Genomic DNA, 24,281 nt, shown 5'->3' on the forward strand with positions numbered 1-24,281 from the left:
AGAGGTAAAAAAAAAAAAACTTCAGTGGTGTGGAAACATTATGGGTTTGCGGAGTCAGACGTGGATCAAGTAGACACAGTGTGTAAACTTTGCTATGGTGTAGTAGCTGCACCACAGAGCAACACTGCAAAGTTCACTAAACATAGATGTTTACATTTTTCATTTATTTCTTATATTGCAAACATTTGCACTGTTATCAGTATTTGCACACTATTTTATATTATTTTTTAAAGTCATTATTCAATACATTGTTATTATTAACCCTTTAAAGCCAGTCAGAGCAGCACGCTCCGTTTTGCGTAACTATTTTTAAATCCCTGTAGAACCTGAACCATGTAAGCTAGCGCAATAATTTGTTTTGCATATGAAACCAGAGGAGTTGTACTTACATCTTATGCCATCAGCTTGTCCTAAGTCACGGTTTGCTTCCACATAAAGCTTTGCAAAAATTGCATAAAAAGCACTTGCAGGAACAAAAACATAATATTCCAGAAACACTTTGCCGATCTGATCAGCTGTTCTTAACACTTCCCACATTGAAAAACACGTCAACGTGAACTGTCGCATTTCCTGCCCGAAACCGGAAGTGACGTCATTTTCGCGGAAAATGTAGTTTTTTACTTGTAGGCCTATACCTATACTGGTGTTTTTATAAGTCATGTTTGACTTTTCTGAATAGATTCCGTGATGCTTAGAACTCAAATTGCACTGCTGGAAATAGTTTATTTTGATGCACCTGCTGTTTTCTTTGCAAATTTGCATCATAGGATCAAAATAAATTTCCTGTTGTTGTAAACTATTTTTTGCAACTTTTTTGTATTTAGTTTTGAGGGATAAACCTCTTAAATTTCTCCAAGTAGAAATATATGTAAAAAAAAAAACAAAAACGATTTTCAATTTTTTTTGTAGTTTATTGCGCTTTTTTGCAATTAATGTAATTACTATGGACTTAATGCAGACATATTATTAAAATTTGGGCTATAACAGTTGTATTGATGTATAGCAACTTGAAATGCTCCCACAAATGGCACTACAACATGTAAAAAAATAATATAAGCTCTGGCGGACTTGGTTCTATGGTAGGTCTTAAAGGGTTAAATAAATATCGTCAAATAATCGTGATCTCAATTTCAGTGAAAATAATCGTGATTATCATTTTTGCCATAATCGAGCAGCCCTACTAACAATTATACCGTTTTTCAAACACACTACTGGAAACGGAAGGACAGAAAATCTACAACCCTTTGTAAACAAGATTCTTAGGAATAATACCCACTTAAGCTAATCTCATAGAAAGCCTTTTTCATGGCAATATAAAATCTATCCATCCACCTCAGCTTATTCAGTTCCAGGTTACTGGAGCCTATCCCAGCTGTCATGTGGCAGGAGGCAGGGTACACCTTGTATTATTCACCAGTCTATCTAACAGAGACACACTCACATTCGCACCTGCTGCCAATTTAGAACTGCCAGTTCACCTAACATCCATGCCTTTTGACTGTGGGAGGAAGTCGGAGAACTCCACAACAAAAGGTTCCAGCCAGCAGATTCAAACAGAGGATCTTCTTGCTGTAAGGCTAACCACTTCACCAATATATCAACCTATAAAATATACACTATTATTATTTATTAGATTACCTAGCAGGCATATTAAGACTGATATATCTAAAGCATTTTAGACTGTATCAACAGACAGTATCAGTGTGCGCTCATACTAAGAGCCAAGACAACCTTAACCCCAAAAACATTTGTAACACTGCATGGCTGTCTGTGAAAAAAAGGTTAGAGGAAGTCTGAGAAAGTGTTGCATATGATTGGAATGTAGAGACTTCTGCATGTCAAATTAATATTCTCGGCCCCACGTCCCGTCGGCTTGGGTTCGACATGTAGAGCCTGTGTTATTCTGTCTGAGCTGGACTCCACAGGGAGTAGGCTTCTGGAGTCTTTCCTATGTTGAGTCCCACAAAGCACATTTTTCAAAGAAGAGAAAATGAGGGGTATCGAGATAGACACAGAGATAGAGACAATGTGAGAGGGAAAGGAGTTTACACCCAGTTCCCACATGTTTCTCATGAAGAGGTGCTGGAGTGGTGTGGAGCACATCTGTGGGCGATCTGATGATCTTCTATGATCTAAATTTGGCATCAGCTTTGAAGAGTAACCATTCAGATTATTAAATAAAGAACAGCGCTGTCCAAACAGACCATGACGAACGAGGAACAGCAGTTTACAGATCAACATCCTTTTGTAATGGTATCAGAACATAAACAGGATGAAGACATCTGTAAATTGAACCATTAACCAAATTGAGTTGAAATGAGAAGCACTGCATCTCAGCATCCATGGACACAGCTAATCCTGTGCTTACATGAATTCACCTAAATATGTTTTGGAGAATGATTGCAACCATAGTATGTGTTGATGCATGCCCAATCATTCAGGCGGGTAAATCTCAAAAAGTTGATCCTGTTCATCTGGATGTAGACTTTTCAGTGGGGGAAACTCATCCAAGTTTCTTCCTCAGTCTTAGACTGAAAACGCTACGTCCACATGAACAGAATCAACTTTGTGGGGCATAGAATGTCTATGAAACATGAACTACCTGCCTATTGGTGAATGGAGTCTGCATCCTGAAGCCTCTGCTTTGGTATTTTGGCTGCTGCCATGTTGGTTTTGGAAACAGGAGTGGCCATGTTAAGTTTAGTGGGTGGAGTGCTAAGTAACAACCTGTTAGGATAATAAAGTTTCACTTAACCAAAACTAGTCACCTGTCAACCAGGCTTAAAGTTGTAGGCCCATAATAATATGTAAAACATTAGGCTTTAACAAATTTGAAAAGGATAAATTATTTTAAAAAGTATCCCTTGTTCAGTTACTATGACAAGAGAAAAGAGTAAACATGCTATTTTCGTGAGTCTGGTCAGTTTAACATATGAGCCATTCCACGGGCCTTCTGCTTGACCATCTCCATTTTGCATAAAAAATTTTTGGTTACAAAGTTTGAACATTTACAATTATTGGTATAAATTTATGAATTATATATCAATACTATTAAAAAGATATTTTTTGAAAAATGGTCTGTTGACCCACTTTCAGGCCTTTTTTTGTACACTGAACTCTGAGGCATGAATATTTTGAAAACTATTAAAGATAAAAGCCTGAAATTTTCATTGGCCTTTATTGCTATCAGAATGAATCAGAATCTGTAATTTGGGACAAATACATCAAAAAATGTTTCAGTACTGGCTAAAACTAAAATAACAATAGATAGCTTAATTGGAATAAAAATGTAAAAGATCTTTAACTATAACTGAGAAAATCTGTTTGTTTTGTCATTCGTTTAATTTATTTTTTCTTTTATTTATACTTCCTGAACTATAAATAAATACTGATACTTTGTAGAACTGCTTAAATTTGTATTTCATTTTTTAAGTAGCCAGTACTTGAGATATATATCATGACTCATTTTGACGGTAAGAAAGGCCAGTGAAAATTTCATGCTTTTCAAGATATTCATATTCAAACACTGCCTGAAAATTCCATTTTGGAAAAAAATTGTCCAAGCGGGTTGACAAAAGAAACACAATACATTAACACTAAATCCATACACATGGGATACTACATGGAGTAGAGAGACATAGCAACGCTGAGACTTAATCTACTTTTTTGGTTCAGTGAACACAGTGGCCATACCAGACAAAGTACTAGCGCTGTCAAATAGCAGAAACACACAGTCATGTTCCCATTTCCAACAATAGCAAATGAGGGTGGGATTCAGTCTCCTCTTCTGATATGCTCAGTCACTATTTAGATCATCATTGACTAAAACAAGATTATCGCTGTTCTAGTGCAGAGTACAAATGAGAAACCTGCGATTTCTCTGAAGTCCAAAGATAATGTTTTTAGTGGACCAACCTGCCTGTTTACTATTAAAACCTCTATCGCATAGTAGGGAACATAATATAAAATAACTAAGACGTTTGAAACCTTTCTTGTTCTACTTCTTCTGTGGAACATCAGGGACAACTCCTTCATGATCATCATGGCTACAAACTGTCAAAAATCCCTCAAAATACTATCCACATTATCCCTAAGACAAATTTTCAAGACAGTGGACGCACTGAGCTGCATAACTATAGATGTGACATACGCACAGGTTTGTTTTTCCCAACAGAGCTTAAGTGCTGCATAACAGTTTGCCTACAGTGAGCATAAAATTAGCCTCGTCCTGTTGGGTGTTGCCTTTACACCAAATGAAAGGGGAGAGAATGCAGTTGCGGAAGATATGGCAGCAAGCGTTTGGCAATGTAATCGATTGCAGATGGCAGCCATCGGGGGGGCTTGTTTGGTCCACAGTGGTTCTTTGTGATGGCTAGGCCTGCCATAATCCAACAGGACAAGGCGGTTTTCACGTGTTTGTGTGTGTGTTTATGCTGGTACCTCTGATATCATAGCGCTAAGCTCTGCAGCCCCACAGGAATTCCAGACACACAGGGGGGAAAAGGGATTCAATCATAGGGAGAAAAATGTATCAGTGTGATGATGACTGACTCTGATAAAACGAGTGAAAGAAGATGTTTAAAAAAATACAATAAATCTGAAAATGTAACAAGGTTAAGCAAAAATCTAGTGGGTGTAACTAATATAAGTCAAACTTAATGTTGTGCAACAGCAACAAGTAGAAGTGGAGTAAATTCTCAAAAGAGAAATTATGAGAGTAATTGTTAACTCAAAAATGGAAAAAGTGATTTGCAGCCTTGTACTGTAGCTACACTGCTGTGCATATATTTACCTTACAGATCAGTAAATATGCACATGTAATCAGTTGCTCATTAAACCCAGTGATGGAGCAGTCATCTGCTTTTCTCTCTTGCCTTCAGAGGGTTATGAGTTTGTCAGAGAGAGAGCAGTGACGGCAGGTAATCGTATCTGTACTGCTGAGGCTTCTGGCATCAGTGCTATGCTTCTCTGATGACAACACTATCGAAGAACGAGGGGAATATATGACAGTGACTCCACCTTAAATCATCTCCTCACCACTCTTTTCAAACATTGGCACCGTGTTCGGGCTGAGAGTGTTATCTACACATAGTAGACTAATGCCTATCTCACGCAGATAGTTATACATTTGGGGCTTGAAATAAATACAGAGCTATAAAAACTAGAGATGCATAGGTAGGCCAAAAACAGGACTTTCACCCAGACCGAGGTAGTAATTGTGTCAATGTTTTCCAGATGCTCTTTGGTTATGTTTAGTCAGCAAATCTATTTGGTTAGGTTTAGGAAAAGATTATCAAACCCAAGAGGTTTTGGTATCCCTAAAAGGAAATCCACAAAACTGTAATAAAAAAAATATTTGAACCATTTTAAGTAGGGATCCATTTATTCAGGCATATGATGCATCTACATTCCTGCCAAATAAAGGCTAAAAAGCTCAAAAAATATCCTTTTAGAAAAGTGACACTATGGCACTGGGCAATAAAACACAATCCACAATTTTGTTGTACATGTACAATGACAATAAAGGGCGATAAAGTCAAATCAGTGAACTAAGCAGAAATAATACATTTATTCTTCTTAACATACACAGTTAAGGAATTTTTACATTTCTACCAAGACTCTGAAGTCCATCAACTTGTAGTTAAAAAAAAAGAAGCCGTGTCAGACACCAAGGATACCAAGATAACTGACAGAGAACAGCTTTCTGGACCTTGCCCCTGTCCAGGTTAGGTAGGAGAAAACTATAAGTGTTTACACATGGAGAGGACTGTAACCATAAATCAGAAATGATGTATGACCCCCAAACAGAAAAATGATTTTATCCTCCACGAACTCCGCAGCTGCCTGTCATTAAAGACTCATCCCCTCACATATATTTGTGTGTGTGTGCTTGTATGAGTCGGAGTATATTTGCAGTACACTCATCCAAGTATGCTGTTTGAACAAGCTTCACCCTTTCCCTGGAAGTTATAGCTTCAGTATGTTCGGAGTATAGATAGTCATTTTGACTGCCCCCCCTCCTCAATACACACACACACACACACACACACACACACACACACACACACACACACACACACACACACACACCTGTCTTGTCAGTCAGATCTTGGGTGTGCCCCTCACCAGCACGCCACTCGAGCCCTCACTGCCCCAACAAGTGGCCCCATTTCCCAGGGAAGCACTCTGTACTCCAGGCCTCCCTGCCTGCACCCACACTCACAGGGCCTTGGTCCCAGCCCCCTCCAGACTGCACAAAGCCCCCATTGTGAGGCACAATGCTAGCCACCCCCTCTGCCTTTCCCCTGTACCCTCTACTCCATTTCCCCATAAACTGTGTCGCTTCTGCCCCTTCTTCCTTTTTACCCATCTCCATCACTGACTCCTTTTCAGTCTTTGCCGTCTTTCCTCTTCCCTCGTAGTTATTCCTCCTTAAACTTTGATCCTGTCTGTTGGGCTCTGCCATCTTTTATTCTTGTGCAACCCTTTCCAAGGATCCCCTTCAAAATTAACGTCTCTATGCCCCCCCCCCCCAAACTCTTTCAGCACAGCCCACCTCCTTCACATCTCTGTGTTCCAAGACATTTTCCACTTCTGTGACTGTTTTGTTACCTCTGAATCTTCCTTCTCTGCTTTGCTGGGGAGATATTTCATATATAGGTGTATCTGCAAAACAGCGTTTTTCCCAGTATCTGCAGACCTGTTTTTAACAACACTACACTACACATTTCAAAACAAAAAGTAAAACACACTGGGGCGATAAGGTTAAGACATTATCACACAGCAGGAGATGGTTCTCATCCTCTGTGTTCTCATTAATTGGACAAACTGATTAGACTTTTTCCAGCGTTGTTATAACATCAGCACAAATCAGTGCAATATAACATCACACAGATGTATTGTACTGGAAAGATGGCAGATTAAAAACCTAATTAATGTCTACTATGACTTCAGACATTTGTGTTCTCACTTGCACCTCTGCTGGGAAATGACTAGGCAAGTTCAGGGCTGCAGTGCATGTGTATACATCGCAGTGCAGCTATATTTAGATGTCCCACAGTTTGTCTTACAGAGCTTAAAACCAATACATCTGCAGCTGTGCCTCATCAAGTAAAGGGAAAATTCCTCCTAAAAAGGTTAAATAAAGGGTAATGCACCTAAATGGCATATTTAATTAAGAACATTTATGTGCAGTTTTAATTGACAGATTTGATATAAGTATAAGTATAATAGCTATAAACTAAAAATAGGAGGACGTCAGCAACCAATAGTGAAAAAAGCTAAATATGTCTCCTCTTCCTCCCTCAGTTATCTACACGACATTGTGATGGAGACATTCCAGTCTATCTGACTCAGTGTCGCCTGCTTTTAATATGTGATTTGTATTTGGATAAAAATAACCTATACCATGGGTGGCAACCTTTCCGATGATGAGTGCCATCTAAAATTTCCTCAGAAGTCAATGTGCCATATAACTGCATTAGCAATAATTTAATAATGCTCTATAATAACAGTTACACACTATATAGAACAACTTTATAGAATTACATTTGTTTGCAGCTATCAGCGAATAGTTATCAGCTATTTTGAAACAAAAAAAGACTTTTTATCCATAACAAGAACCCCGTAACAGCAAATGAACTATACAACAGATCTCACAACAATGATAAGAAAAATGAACTGGGCCAATATGACATGTTTGTTAATACAGAGATACACATGTTAATGTGATCTCTGGTCTCCCACTCAGAGACACAGGTCTCCGAGTGTCCAGCATTCAGACGGCTACCTGAGGACACTCATGTGAGAGAAAATCTGCTCACGCAGATATTTAGAGCCAAATACTGTCAATAAGGCCTCTGCAATGTTTTGAAGACAGTTAAACTAGTCAGTTAGTGATGTCCAGCAGGTGAAAATGCAAGCTCCATGAACACGCACAGCTATGCATCCCAGCTGCGTTCGTAGTTCTGCAAACTTGGACCCCCACAGAGTCGAGCTTTTCATTTTAATCAGCTTTAATCAGTCACATTAATTGGCATTAACTTAGCCAGTTAATGCGAAACAAATCCAGCTGCTCATTAAAGCTTTCTGGTTTGGTCAGTAAAGAAAAAACTGGTCCATATGCCTGAAAGTCCCGAAAACGCATTGTGAATTCTGTCTCGAGTCTACGGATGTATACGTGTATTTCCGCGGTGCTCCTGAAGCATTTGAAGTGTCGGAATGTGGAAATTTCAACATCGCTTGAAAAAACTGCCAGCTAGCAATGTCCCTCTCACTGGTAAGTTATTTTTAGGCAATTACAAGTTGAATCTGGTAGTTGGGGTTGTTAGCTAAGATACCGTCATTAAGAACCTGCAGAACTAGTCTGTCTATGCGAGCTAATTTGTGATGTGCATCGCTGGCCCGGCCATTTATTTTTTAATCCACATTCTCAGATTAACTCACTGCGTGTCATGCCAACGGCTGGACTGGGACAAAAAAAATCTGCCCAGGCATTTTGACTAGAGACCGGCCCACCAGGTATTACAAGAAAAGCCATAAAGCCTTTGAATGAAGACAAATGCTGTTGTGACAGTGATGTACAGTCTTATTGGTATATATATGATTTCTATACATTTTACATCAGATAAAAACTTTGATTGTAAGATTCAGATAATTATTTATTAAAAGCTAGACATTTTAAATGAGAATAAGAAAGAAAAGTATTTCTTTGTGCCCCCTTTCCCTGTTGATGCCCTACCTAGCCCCCTGGCAAAACCTTGCTAGACCCGCCCCTGCACAAGTTACCAGCTGTCAGCTACAAAGGATCTTGGTGTTATTTGTCTCTCAGAAACAGTTCATAACTTCCCTTCAACTCATTCATGTGACCTAAAAGGTAAACCTGTTTCTCCATCACCTGTTCAGCTCTGATGATTCAGTAAGGACATCTCCTGGTTTCATGTTTCCCTCTCACCACATATCCAAACTGATATCAGGACCAGCAGCTTTTACAGCTGTGGCTCCAGCAAACATCATCTGATACTAGAAATTAATATTCAATAAATTCTAACAACAGCTGATCAAGCTTAAACATGCTGCTGTTGTTTAACGCGACCTCCGCTGGTTTCCTCTTTCTGGCGCAAAGTGGGCGATAAACAAACAAGAGAGAAAAGCCGATCAGCTGATCATTGATCAGTTTCATGATTGAAGTAACAACAGGGGAGGGAGGGGGAGAGAATGAGAGAAGAAGAAGCAGCTGACAGTGTAAAGACGCAGAAAAAGTCCAGCTTTGTGCCTTTTTCCCCATTGTAGCTGAAGTACGGGACAAACTGTGTTCCTTTTCAGCTCAATACGAAACGCGTAATATTTTCTCTGAATGAGGGATCATTCCATTTTTTACGGGACGGTTGGAAACTCTACTAACAAACTTTGTGAATTAAATAAAGTTCAACATCAGTAACATCAAAGCACCCACCCAGCTGCATAGAAACTCCATCATGCTAGCTAGTACGCAGTACGAGTTATTCTAACTGACTGTAAAAAGTCAGCAGAACTAAAATAAACTCCACATAAACTTGGTTTATATCTGACCCAGACAGACTGCAGGTCATAACTTATCACCTGAAGTTCAGTTCACCTGACACTCGGACCGGTGGCCGCCTCGCGTCTCTCCTCCTCCTGCCTCCCCTTTCCCTCACCCACCTGCTGCCCTCTGTGGGAGCTCCGCCATAGCCACCAGCAAACAACTGACATTTTTACATATCTGCCAGCATCTGGCCAATCCACCACCTTTAATTGTTCATGCCGTTACAAGAAAAAAAAATCATCGGCCCATAAAAACTAAAAATCACCATGGCCTGCATTTGTATAGCGCTTTTCTAGTCCCTAAGGACCCCAAAGCGCTTCGACCGACCGGGCAAATGCCCGGTATACCTGATGGCCAGTCCAGCTATGGTCGTGCCATCAGTTAACCCTGGCACGCGTGCCCAGGATTGCCGACCCCTGACCTATACTAAGGGAAATGCACTGCATTCTTTAGTGAGGGACTTGTAGTTCTCATGTTTAAGAAAAAGTTTTGTGATAGCATTACTTTAATTTCTGAGGTTGCATTCACTCTATAAAGGCTCACCTCCCATTCAAATCACAATGGGTTTTGTGTGAATTTACACCTAACATTAACAGTAGATTTCCCTTATACTGACAGATGCTCATCACACTGACGTCAGGATGAGTATATAGAATAAATATGGAATGAGATCTACAATACCTAAGCAAAGAAAATGTCTTTACAGTAGAAGGAGACAGTAGGTTTGCTTTTCTTTTTTTAGTTATTTCTAAACAGGTTGTGTCTACAGTACCATCTGTGTTCTCAGATGTGCTGGATCTCTACCATGTGATGGAGATCAGAATAAAAATAATCTCACTGTAAAATCTGCTTTTCAAATTTGTTGATGTGAGGCTGCAAACCAGGCTGTGTTGCATACAGAAAAAAGAAAGACTCATAAATGGATGCACTCATATTGCCCTTTTTTGACAAGCAAATTACTCCTATGGAGTGCAGTCAGTATATGTGACTATCTGTGGCATTCACTTACCAGTCCTGTAAGTGAGTCGAGTGGCAGTAACATGACTATATTATACAGTTCCAACCTGAGTGTGAGGCGCACTCTTCTCATAGAGTGAAGCAGCAGTAAGAAACAGACAACTAACTCATAAAAGGATAAAAAATATGGATGAAAACTGCTGAACACAAAACACAAATGCATACTTACAATACTTACGGACAAATCTGTCATGAACTGAGCCTTGTGGCCTGAGCAGTTGAGAGGTGAAATAAGAGAAAACTGAGACACGGTGTTGTCAATTAAACAGGGGTCTAACCCTGGCTTCATCCTGACACGGAGAAGGGATGAGAATGTGGACATTCCCCACACTTGTTCTCCTGTGTTTCCTAATCAAAGCCTGAGACAGAAGGAACAAAGAAAACTGCGCTGCCACAGAGTTTCCAGCAGAGCTGCGGTTTGTATTTTTCATGTTAAGTGAAAGGCGACCAAAATGCTTTTAAGGACTTGGGGAATTTTTCCTCTTCAGTGTCTTCAGAGCCAAAACATTCTGGTTGAAAGGAAGAAAGGGACTGAACAAACTAGTAAGTGAAACAGTAAAGGGGTAGAAATAAGAGAGGCCAGCTGCTCTACTTGCTGAGAGGAGAAAGAAATCAGTAGGAGATCCCAAATAGTTTGAGATGGAGCTACAAAAGACATCCTGAACAAGACTGCAGAAATATTAAAAAGGCTGAAGTAGATTCATACAGAAGCAGCCAGCTAAATAGTGCCACTCAGAGTGACACCTCCATTCAAGATCCCAGGGGTAGGTTATTTTAGTTGCATATACAGATAAACACATCGGTATCCACGGTGATCTACCTCTGCTCACAGCAGCCCAGCAGTGGGCAACAGGCTGCTTGGACAACTATGAGAACTTGACAATGACTCAGCTCGCATAATTTAACACAGTGAGGTATGGAGAGCTGGAGCAGCGATGACCTCATTCCACTGCCTGGTTTGCCCTGCCTGTTGTGAGGGGTCCGAAAGAATGAACAGAGAGAAAGGGGGTCAGAGAGAAGAATGATGAGAGGTGTCCTATATCGAGACAAACACATTCTGAAGGCACAACAGGCCGGTAAGACTGAGTGTGTGTGTGTGTGTATTCAAAGTTTTGAAAACCACATTGAAGAAAATATACAAAGACAGGAGCTATATAATTAAGGTGCAACATTAACCTCATGTTATATAAATTTGTTTTCCCAGAACTTTGGGATCTAACTCTACACGAGCCACCTTAAAAGTTCCAAAACCAAACTTTAAAAATCAGATCCAAGGTCAATTTAGGCCTGAAATCTTTCAGCAACAACCATGTGGTGAAGCTGGCAGAGAGTTCACAACTTGCCTCAGAGGAAGTTAGTTAAAGTCCCATTTGGAGGTACTTCGGATTTGATATGATTTATTTAGTATGTGTTAGTACTTTGATCCATTAAAAGACATGTTTCTGTTGAAACAAATGTACCTCTACAAGCAGATATATATCTCAATATACTGGCTGGGCCTCTTCACATGGTCTAAACGTGGGCGATTTTCTTATTTTTTAAATAACTGAATGTGACTTTTGGCCAGTTATGACTTCCCTGGAGTGGCGAGAGTCGCTGAAAGCAGAGACCAGAGAACAGCCTGAGGTCATGACAGGAAGCCTTCAGCACATCAGTCAGACACACAAACCCTGAAGCTTTACAGCTGCAGCAGGTCCACCAGACAGTTATAGCCCTTTTTCACTTATATCTACTCGACATTTTCCATCACAACCCAGCACCACCTAACGCGTGTAGTGTTTTTATAGTGATACTGCCGAAAGTCCCGTGATGTCATTTGCATGTGACACGAATGCCATGGTATGGTGATGGTATGCCTTCTGCTTTGTCTATGGATATAGGTCAAACTCAGGGACCACAGCGTTGTTTTTTTGTGTAGCCATTTCCCTCGTTGCCAGGTTTTGAATTTTAATTTGATTTTGTGGAGGTGATGCTCTCATGACTCATTGAGTGAAGCCACATCAGCTCAGATCACTTGGAGCCCTGGCCGAATAGGTACTCCAAAAAAAGTACCAGGTACCAGGTATTACCACCTAATGAAAAACCCTAAAAACTGAGTCGAGCCTTGCCAAGTTAACATGAGCAGGTACTAGTGGGAAAGGCCTCTTACTGTCGCATAAAGCTGAAACAGGTACAAATAAACACACTATTTAAAGAATCAAAACCCTCAGATGTGAAAGAAGACTCAAGAGAAACAACAGGGAGACATGAACACTGTTGTTCTAGTGACCGCGATGGCTCAGAGCAGACAGGCTAAAGCTGTCTAAACACTGATAAACTCTAATAAAGGTTCTGCTTATCACAGCAGTCCTTCTACATCAGAAATTCAAAAACAATTAGTTGGTATTCAAACTGGGTCATGGCCTTGTGTCTTGTGGGTCTTTATATTGTAATCATGCTCACATGATGACATTTTTAGAATTACAAAAAGGAGACTAGTGTGGGCTTCAATAAAAGACCATCAAAACAAGTTGTGCAACTCTTTTCCAATAATGCATGCTCTATTAACCTTTTCCTGCTGTCTATCCTACAGCAGGCCGGGTGGATTTTGATGAGCTCCAGCTACACCGTAAGTTCAAGTATGCAACAGCTGTAGCTCAAGACATGAACCAACTATGCAGTGTATTTGCAAGATGAAAACCAATCTGTGCTGCAGGTCAAGTTAATGACAACTTGAAGACTGATGTTTTTAAAACCTGCTTTCTCACTTTGCCTCCTTCGGTGTCTGCCCTGCCTTTCTGTATCTCCTTTACTTTTGCTATAAATTCCTTTGTCACAGGGCATCAGGTCTACCAGGCGAGCCTCTCGCTACACACATTATTAGGAGCTTAGAGGCTTCACTCTCGCAACTCACAGCACATTACGCTCATCTGAAACACAGAAAGAGACTACTGTCTCTTTCTGTTGAAACAAAGCAATGATATACTAAACCTTTTAGCTGACCTGGCTTAAATTTCCAAAACAATCATGTTTTTCAAACTGAACAAAAAGGAGAGGATCTCAGAACTACGGTGTTTCTATAAAAAACTAAATCAGTATCTGAAAATTCAAAGTAAGAAGTTTTGGCTGCACAAATCTAACCTTTTAAAGACATAGTGCAGACTTAAACGTGCTTATGTGCTGCATAGTAAAAGATACCACTGTACTATGATGTCAATACTGAAATTTCTACCTAAATTATAAAACATCCCCAGTGATGAGATTTTTAGCTCAACTCTTTGGGACTACATTACATCATATATCAAACATATACAGGAGCTTACGCTATTTTTGCCCTGTGTTTGATTATGGCTCAGTGGTTCTGTGATTTCAGTGGAAGCTGAAGCACCACATTTTTTCCTTTCAAACCTGCATGTGGTTCTGCGGTATTGCAGATGGTACGATGGTTCACCATAAGAGTGAGACAGAGGAACAAGCCTTGGCTTTTGGCACTACCAAGCCTTGAGTTAGAAAGTTGAAATGCTACGGCTCTCAGCTACCATGGGGCTGAAAATGCCATTTTATGTCCCCCTCCTAATCTGAGACATCCAGTCTAAGGCTCTCCTAAAAATGCCACCATTATAAAGTAAACTTCTGTCTTCATTTCAGCTTGGAAAAAATACTGCAGTGGTTTAAAAGGCAAATCAGTTCATGGTTTGGAGAAATAATTATGTAGAGAGCCAAAAACATTACATTAGCAGACCTCTGGCCAGTATTTGTGAGAACAAGCTAAGAATAAACGATGCAACTTAAAGCTTTGATGTAAAACTCTTTGCCTGGTGTTTAAAGGATAAAGACTGTGTTGAACAGCCTTGCATTACCCTGCAATTACCAATTAACTGACTGACCCCAGCCATACACCTGGAAAACCTGCCACATAGTTAATCTGCTACTTGACCCCTTCAGTGATAACAGACACCTCTCTGACCTTGTGACCTTCCACATACATTACACAACTATATTCACACACTAATCTCCAACACTATACAGGCAAACCCAATCCTGCTCGCAAGTGAGATAAACACCAAAATTCTTCAGCTTCCATTATACCTGTTTGCTAATAAGTTAAGTTACCTTTAAATGTGTTTATCACTTATTTTACATACTGTAGTTTTCAAGTAATCATAGCAAAAGGTCCATTTCCAAAGAGCAGATGTGTAACATACCTTGAAGCATGCAGCGGTATGCTGATTCAGAGATGGCATAAATGTGCGGAGGCATCTCATGCCTCTTCTTCCCTCTGTACATCTCAATGATGTTCTCTGAATAGATGGGCAGGTTCTTGTAGGGGTTGATGACCACGCAGAAAAGCCCAGAGTATGTCTGTATTTAAAGATATGAAACAAACAAACATGGAGGTTAATATCAAAGAGTTCTCTAAGAAATAAAAGAACATATGATTAGGTCTGTTGTGGATGTTTCTCAAGTTTGCTCACAATGATCACATAAAGGCTCAATGGAACCATAAGTGGATACAAACAGGATTGAAAGGAGCATGTACATTTCTGGTTTTATAAATCATCTAGCTTGCATTTTATCAGTGCAGGAAGACTTGTCATTACCCACATTTTGGTAGCTTACATCATCATAGCTGGCATGCAAGACAGTGATAGACGCAGAGCAGAGCAGATCTGAGGGAATGCTGATAAATGAAACACTGAGCAGACACTTGTCTGTGTGCAATACCCAGAGAGCCTTTTTAAGCCAAAACAGCACCGCATTAATATGAATAATGAGTTTATGGAATATTATAAAGACTCATGTTAGAGCAAACAGTGTGCACTGCAAATGTTTAGCCTACTTTCTGACTTGCGGTGTTGCATTTGGCTATGCCATTAGCTTGACAATGTCTCCCTAGAGAGTGTGTGCGAAGGCTTCTGAGCTATGCTGTAGGCTGAATCTGACTCAACCAGAGAGCAAGGCAGACGGCGTGAGGGGCCCTGGTGGGGCAGTGGCTCTCGCTCATTCTGCAGATGCTATAGGGGCTTCACATTTCCCCTATGGATGACACAGAGAAAAGGCTGCTTCACGGTAGTATGACCTTCACACTGACATGCTAGGCTTATTCCAGGAGCCCACACAAATCTCCATTGTATTTACAGAATATAAAGTACAGCTATAGTGACTGAACCTTAAGAAAGTAATAATAACGCATACCTTGAGTTATGCCTCTTTCAGTGAGTTAATACCTCATATATAACTAAAAAAATTAGAGCCAGATGTTGAACAAAAGATAGATGGATATTATAAATCTGTGAGGCCGAGATGGCTAAACACCCTGGGCACCAGAGTCGGGCACCTCTCTGCTAGCTACTTGGAGTTACAGATATGTTTGTGCAGTGTTACTTAACACTACTTACAAAAACATGAACATAATTCCAGAGGTGCATATCTCCACCAATGATAAAAAATTCACTTGAGACCATGCTTGAATTAAGCTCATGGGTTCCAGAAGGATATCAGAGTCTGGATGAGTCTGCTCCATTTTCTTGAGAACATCAGAACAATCCTCATTTCATTTTTATTTCAACTTGATGTGGTTTTGTGAAAAATATTACACAAAATGCCCAATCGTGCACTCTCTTAAGTGTTGATGATCCAGATTCAATCTGGATCAATTCCAAGAGTTAATAACTTCTATTTTGGGCCCAACTTCACTTCTGGTTAAATTTTCAAGCAGTTGCCTTTTGAGTAATCCTGCAAAAAAAATAGGCAACAAACCAATCACTAAAACCTCTCGAGCAGAGGAGAAGTCCGGAAATAGAAATCTGATCTATGAAACTGAAATTATTTTGACGATCAGGTTCCTCTTTTGACTGTCAACATGACAAATGCAGTTCAGAAATAAATAAATTTAAAAGGCAAATGCTCCATGAACTGTTGTCCATAATAAGAGCCTTTGTTTTGAAGAGCCGTAAATATTTAAAAAGCTATTTATTCTATCGCTTCCTCAGCCATTAATATAGTACAACTAGTAAACAAAGCTACAATATTTGGAAAAGCAATCTCCTTCTGGGATCTTTTTGTATCAAAGCATCACACATCATGACACCTGCTTCATTATTAACGCTGCACCTAAGGCTGAGTACAGCACTGGGACGTCTACCTGAGTGACTCAGCAGACGATCACAAAGGACCCGGAGAGCACACAGCGTACTGTAGCTGTTACGTAACAGCTCAGTCAGGGGCCTAAGTCAGCACTGAGCAACTGATGCTGTGCTGCTGATACAGAAGAAAGAAGGCGATGAAGTAGAGAGAGGCAGACGAGGATGAAGAGCAGAGCAATGATCCAGCTGACGGAGCTCCCTGTGGTCCAATCCAATGGAGAAGCAGAGGCGTAAAAAAACACCTAGCCATGCTCTCATCCTTTCTGTAAATTGCTCCCTACATGAGGGGGAGAGAGCTGCTGAAACTCTAACTCTCCACTCTCCTTTTCGAAGGCTAATGAAAATTTAATTCCCCCGTATCTGAAAACTGGAGCCACTATAAATGGAGAGTCTGTTCTGTTTCCATGGTTTAGTTCTGCAGCATTTAGTGCAAAAGCAGCTGGTGTGGCTGCAGAGAGATACCTGGACTTGAAGTTTGCTGTATCACATTCTATGTTCATGTTTTATTTGGTTAAAACTGCACAGAGCAGACCCGCCCTTATCTATAGATTTCTTGTTCATTTTGAGGGTCAAGTAAAATGTCTTTTGTCATAAAACACTATTTTCAGCTCCTCTCTTATTCATAATGGTTTGTCACAGTGAAAAAAAAAAATATGATGCCAGAATATTAAGTGGTTATTATTCCTCAAACATATGCAAATATGAGAAAAATAAAATAAGGATATTCTTATTGTGAAATATCCTGCAGGATAAATCCAGTACGAAGACCATTAACAACTGCTATTGCCAACTAGCAGAGGACACAGCTAACTTAACACCGCCTGACAAGAAGCCATGCCTGGCCCAGTCCAGGAAAGAGAAGGTGATATTTCCACTGTGAAATCAGATCCAGGGGAGGGGATGCCGTGGCCTAGTAACAGCTGAGCAACACATAGCCAACAGCAGACACAACAGCCGACCCCATCTGCCACCTCTGATCAGTCAGACAGCAGGCCTACGTTGACGGGACTTTCTCCACTCCAAAAGCCGTTAAGGGCACTCTGAGTGCAGAGACTTGCTCGGCGCCACTAATCTGTGTGGACTACAGTAGACTTTGACCAGTTCCCCAACGGGGCTCTGCTTCACTGATTTCATAGCAAAGCTAATAAATACTTCAGACTTGGCTTTTGAAGTAAAACACTGGTATGTGTGGTATCCAATCAGTTTAACAGCAGCAGCAGAACGATCAAATGTATAAGCTTTAAGGCAGTGGAGCCCATTATATAAAACATACTATATGCTATCAGAAAAGCTGTATGAATCTATGGCATTACATCCACCACACATTTTATTTCTGTAGAAATCTAAGAGGCAAAATGAAGAACAATCATAGCACAGCAACAGGTTACATCATAACCAACCTAAGTTCCTCCAGAAATAGAAGTCAACCGATGACTTTAATCTAATCATATTAAAACATTTTCTCTACAAAGTTATAAGGATGAGCCTGGCCATGCAGGTTTTCTTCTCTTTCTTAGGTTGCGCCTGCTCTAGACCTGCAGGCAGATCCACTATTACAATGTAATCATTCTGAGCAGGGCCATAGTGTAGGAACTACGCAAATATTTGAAATCAATAAGAAAGAAATGGATTGTGGGTCAATACTGATGTTTAAAGTAAGAGTTTTCATACACATTTTTAGTGCAAAACTGCGATACATGAAGTTGATGATCGGTCAACAGAGTGAATATCAGCTGATACTTATAGAAAACCAATGCATGCCATAAAACAAAGAAAGAAAGAAAATCTATGTCATTATTCTCCAGGACAAGTACGTCAGAGCGGAGAGGCAGAGTGAGTGTGGGAAAAGGAACTGAGTTGATGAAGATAGGACAGACACTGAGCAGCAGAAGAGCTGAAGTAGGCGGCAGGAGACAGACAGACGGATGGTCTTTTTGCCGTGGAAGAATGCTGAGGCTTTCTGACAGCTGAGGCTTATCTAACAACACAAAGGCTTGCTTGTAGCCCAGCTAGTGAGTAGCATGGTGGCTAGCCTGTGACTCACCACCGTACAGATAGAAAGGTGCCAAATTTAGTGAGCCAGCTTGACAGGCGGCCTGACTTTACACGAAACAAGCCGTCAGCTCTACAAAGGGCCATACAAAAGAGGCTGTACAGGATAGAAAAATCACACAGAAACTAGGATTTCACTGACCAGTAACAGATGTGTGATTGTAATTAACAGTAAAGATACACACTGGAAAATTACTGGACGCCCACAGTTGACTTTTCTGCATGTTTCGGCAACAATATATAAGATTTGTTTTCTTCACAGTAACCTTAACATACAGAATGTGCATTACTGACCTACTGACTCATCTAGCTCAGCAGGAGCTCAGTCTACTCCACTTAACTTGAATTTTCAAAGCTTACACAATTGAAAATGAAATAATATAACATCACAAGGGACACCAGTGTGAGGCATTCTCTCAAAGCAATACAGTTTCTAATAGGGGTGCAACAATACTCGTATCAATATTGAACCGTTCGAAACAGTGCTTTCGGTTCGGTACGCATATGTATCGAACAATACAAAATTTTTATTTTATCAACTTTTCTACTGACGATGCTGTCTGTGTTGAGCGCTCAGTGGATTTGCGCTCGACAGTGCAGCCTAGGCGGAGTAGTCGAACGCAGATTCACTGAGCGCAGGGCAAGCTAGCAAGACAGAAGTTAAGCTCTCGTTGCAACATGGCAAATTGAACCTCCCCCACCCTCATTCAGATCTGGCCTTTGGAACTATTTTGGTTTTCATGTAACGTATGACCCTGAAGGTAAGGGCGTCATGGACAAAAGTAAAACAGTTTGTTGGATGTGCCACGCAATGCTCAATTACATTGGTGGGAACTAGTGCGTTAGCGCAGTTTGCTCGTTAACGTGTTGACGCCGTCCAGCCCCAAGCACGGGGCGATCTGCGGTAACTCGTTAACCGAGATTTGCCGTGTTGTGGCGTTAACGTCATTTCAACGGGATTAACGCTGACAGCACTAGTGGGAACACAACGAATATGACTGGACATTTACTCCGACATCATCCTAGTGCAAAGACAAGTGGAAGCAGACAAAAACAACAAGCAGGCATGCTACAAACTTTACCCGAGTCATTTAGACAGCCGTTAGCACATGATTCTCCTTATGGGGACCTGATATGTTTAATATGCTGCTGAGAATATAGCCCAGAAGAAGCGTGTAGTATAGCTTTTATTTTGGAAAGAGACATTTCTCTGTAATAAACTCTCTTTTCCAAAGATGAGTGATTTCAAAACTGTACTTTTGAGTTAAAATATATATTTATAATTTTAATAAATGACAAATTAAATAGGCATGAACATTTTTTTTTTGTATCAAAAAAATATCGAAACGTGACACCAAAGTATCGAACCGAACCGTGAATTTTGTGTATCGTTGCACCCCTAGTTTCTAAGTACCTGATACATAAAGACATGGTACAGTAAGTCCTGTACTGTATAAACATACACAACAACCTGCATTGTCTGCTAGAATGTGGATTGTGATATTGGGGATTATCAACATAGGTCTTCTAAGTACAGTTAGACCAAACTACAGAGTCCCTTTAATATTAGGTTATTGAAAACAGTAATTGTGTCCTAAAGGCAAACCTATGAAAATATTTTACAGGTTTAGAAAAACAGTTAGTACAGACCTCAACTTGTAAAAGACTTGCAGAATCATATTATGACTCAGATACAGAGGTCTTTCCAATTATCTCAATTCAAAGCACAGCCTTGGGGTAGGCATTATATTATGTCTGCAGTAGATATATCAGAGCTCTGGGGGGTAAGTCAAACGCACTGGAAAGAAGTTTCAAGCACAGGGGGTTTCTTTTTCTAACAGTGAGCTAAACAGGAGAAAATTCTCTTCCTTTTAGAAAACCAACACAGTCAGACATATGTTTTCAATTTCCCTTAGGCAAGGGGACAATTAACAAGCACCAAAGCCAATTCTGAACCCAGAAAAAAACTGAAACCATGACACCATGGTATTAGGAAGAAACTGAAGAGGGAGCTGGTGGAATGACATGGAAATTCAAGCCATATGGGAAATTGCTGAAACGCTTTCTTCCATTTTGGTAGCGGCAAATTATAATAATACTTTTAAGCATTTGACGATTGCAATGCGTTGCTGCATTCACTTTATCACATCTTGTTGGATGAAAGGCTCATTTATAAGTGCAACGAGTCACCCAGCAGCGCCCGAACCACAGTCTCTCAGGTAAAAACTAACCCACATTCTATTCCTGGTAAACATGTCACTAAATGGGTCAAGATCGCGTCACAGAGCTGCTTCATCTGTGGTGAAACTGGATTATGGGGACAGAAGCGATGCAGTGATAGAGACCACTCCAGACACTGCGTAAAAATTCACTACTACAAAACATTTAGATATACAGACACCAGAGATTTTCCTGACTGGTCTACATGTGTAATATATTTTAAAAAATGGCCATGTGGATGAGAAAAACTGAACTGATAGGGTTGTTTTGTGATCTGAGAAACAGCTAAAATAAAGGAATGTGGGGGTTAGGGTGACACCAGCAAGGTTTATGGCAAAGGTCTGTCTTTAGCCAAGGTGAGAGAGAAGTTATGGCATTTAAGACCATAGAGCTCTGTCAGTCATTCTGTGTGCAAATATGTGAGTGTGTTTGTGTGGTCATGAGTCACTCAGATGAGCTGCTTTTTTCCCTAAACAAAGATGGATAAATATCAGATCTCACTTTTAACCAAGACTGTAAGACAGGTGACTAAACACGAAACAACTGCCTGCAACGAGCAGAACAGCCAGAGAAATAATTTTGAGGTCAACCATCCACCAGTGTGTTGAGTTTACAGTAAACTGTTAGAAAAAAAAAAGAACCTTTTGAAGGCTCCAGGTCTAAGTCACTCACATATATGAGTCCAGAGTAGTAGCGGTCCTTCAGGTTGTGCAGCACAGACGCCTCATTCAGGCAGGTGAGTTCAGCCATGTCTTCCACCTTGCTAAATTTGGGTGGGTTCATCTTCTGGATGTCATCCTTGTTGATCACCACCTTTTTACCATTCTCTGCCAACTCCACTAGCACTTCCTCGCCACGCTCTTCTCGGATACCCGCCGCCTCAAAGCCATGGCGCTCGGAGGGGACCCACACTAGCTTCTTGGCCGTCCAGTCAGCCTGTGTGGCTGGGTTGTAAACCACAGCCCGGTCCACAAACAGGTAGCGCTCTGGGTCCTCTTGCCCACTCCGATGAGACATTTTAACTGGGAATGATCACCACAATATGGCCACCTAGAAGAAAAGGGGGTGCAGCGATAAGTAGCAAAACGTGAAATTTAGTCAAATTTTACATCTCACCCTATGTGATCAACAGGAGTGTGTGTGTGTTTGATCGCAATGGGATTGCACTGGTCACTTCATAGGAAGTAACCTTTCTGCAAACAGCTGCACTCTGACTGTAGTCACTCTCAGAGTGAGTGATGGAGGTTTGCAGATAACTAGCTAATTTATAAATACAGACGGATTGCTAACATGCTGCCATCAGTCTGAATGAGTCATTGTCAGCGAGCACAACTCAAAGGTACTCCACACAACTGGCTGCCAGCTGGTTATATTCTAGTTATATTCCTATAAAACAGGAACACTGCTTAGTGCAACAGTTAAATATACATTTCTGTTAAATGTGAATTTCTGTCTATGTAGACAGCAACGGTGATGTTTGAAGATATATTACAATTAACTGGTGTATTATCAGAAAAGGACTGCATGTAGATGCCAATTTCACCCCATTCAATAGCAGACTGAATCTGTCATATGTTAGGTTTTAGTGAATAAATGAATAAATAAATAACTGAAGTGAGATAAAAACTTCAACTTTGAGGGCATGATTTGCAGTTGAAAGAATGTGATATATACTACTGCAATTCTCAGCAGATGGCAAAGTAGTTCTGTTAAAATAACATCGCATTATGAACTTAGTGTCTGGTGATTCCCACTTGTAGTCATCACTATAGATCCAATAATGGCAGAAACGTCCAGTGACACTAATACTTATGAATTTAGTAGAATTCACTGATCATTATACATCACATAGATATGCATGAATTTAAGTATGTCTCTTGATTCATAGCTGGTATAATAAAGTAATACAGTGAAGAAGGGAACTCATATGTCAGACAATCAAATAAAAGTTGCGAGTCAGACTTCAGTGTAGGTTTGGCAGCCTGGCACTGCACAACAATAATGCGCGTACTGCGGAGACTACACCGCTCTGCCAGAAAACCAAACGGGACAGATGGACGACGTACTGTGAGTGTCACATACAATAAGTCGCTCTCGTTCTCCAGGGAGCTCGCTGTATACAAAATAACCCGAATTTTAACACCTATCCAGGTAGCTCTGGAAACTATAAACGCCTGAAACATGCAGCTGAAGTCGCCCTTCCAAATATTAGGCTAATAACTGCGTAATAAACCTGCGCAACTGACGGAGCTAGCTACATAAGTGGGTAACGGGAATAAGTCACGACACGGTTAATTTAAAAGAACGAGTAACAGCGGCTAAAAGTTATTGTCTGGAGAACAACCATTAGGATAAACAAAAATAAGGTTACTGTCGGAGAAAATTATTGTCATGAGCCAAAAGAAAGAGTCATAAAGCTAGCTTACCACAGTCTGCACTTTTTCTGTTACGTATTAAGAGTTCAGGTGTTACCAATTAACACGTTTCTATGGTGAGAGAAAAAAGAGAGAGAAAGAGTCCTCGAGGTCAACCAGAGCGCTTATGACGCCGAGCGGTGGATTTTGAACCCCGCTACTCAAATAAAGACTACAGCCAAAGTAAGTTTCCAGAGCGACCTCCATCCCCTATCCCGGAGGCTGCTCACTCACTGACGCCGTAATAATCACCACGCGCCCCATCGTTCTTCGCCCTCGCGGCTGGCGCGAGCAAACTTACCTGCAGCAGTCAGAACCTGTTCACAAAGCTCCCCCTGATTCGACCCTGAACGCAACTATACAGCTGCTAGCCACAAGAGAAATGCAGGCATGTATCTGGGCTTCGGTATGCACCACAGTGCACAGTGCTGCCTCCACACTGGGGCCCCTCCTAAAGAGAGCAGGCTTGACCACCGCTGCTCCCGCCTACGGTGGACTGTGCGCACTAGAAAGTGATCGCGCAGATCAATACGCCACACTGTCGCACTCTTGTCAGGATTCAGCCGCTAATAAATTTTTATGTGCGTGCCTTCACGCCTGTCAGAATCCCCTCAATGGCATTAATGAAGGCAGCAATAATGAATACACTGTCGGGCATTATGCTGCGGTGGATACCTTTTAAGATCTATCCCACAAATATCTAGGCACTGCACACCCACTACATGCAGCCTAGAAGCGATTGGGCTCTCGCTTTGCGGTCTTTCTCTGCCCTTCTCCACTATTGGCTGGAACAAACCAACCCCCCAATTTGCTGCAAACCACTGACAAGCATAAAAAAAACCCAAAACATAATAACTATTGCAACTGCTGCTTGCATGCATTATAAAA

The 24,281-nt window shown here is 40.8% G+C and overlaps 1 protein-coding gene across 2 annotated transcripts in view; it reads right to left on the minus strand.

The window, feature by feature from the left end:
* Positions 1-24,024, minus strand: part of LOC146633254 (myosin-10-like) — a 68,930-nt gene extending 44,906 nt beyond the window's left edge. Inside the window, exons 1-3 of one of the 2 annotated variants that reach the window (XM_085351418.1) lie at positions 23,695-24,024; positions 21,652-22,029; positions 14,767-14,923 (exon numbers count right to left, since the gene is read on the minus strand). In XM_085351418.1, coding sequence (XP_085207544.1) covers positions 14,767-14,923; positions 21,652-21,996 — 502 coding nt within the window. In that variant the 5' untranslated portion in view covers positions 21,997-22,029; positions 23,695-24,024. Of the gene's footprint in view, positions 1-14,766; positions 14,924-21,651; positions 22,030-23,405; positions 23,584-23,694 lie in introns of those variants that run through there. The other variant, XM_085351419.1, reaches the window with a different exon arrangement.
* Positions 24,025-24,281: the final 257 nt, after the last annotated feature.

Source organism: Diplotaxodon limnothrissa, linkage group LG4 (genome assembly GCF_057381915.1).
Source record: "Diplotaxodon limnothrissa isolate DT_005_m linkage group LG4, D_limnothrissa_male_GT1.1, whole genome shotgun sequence".
NCBI classification, from domain to species: domain Eukaryota; kingdom Metazoa; phylum Chordata; class Actinopteri; order Cichliformes; family Cichlidae; genus Diplotaxodon; species Diplotaxodon limnothrissa.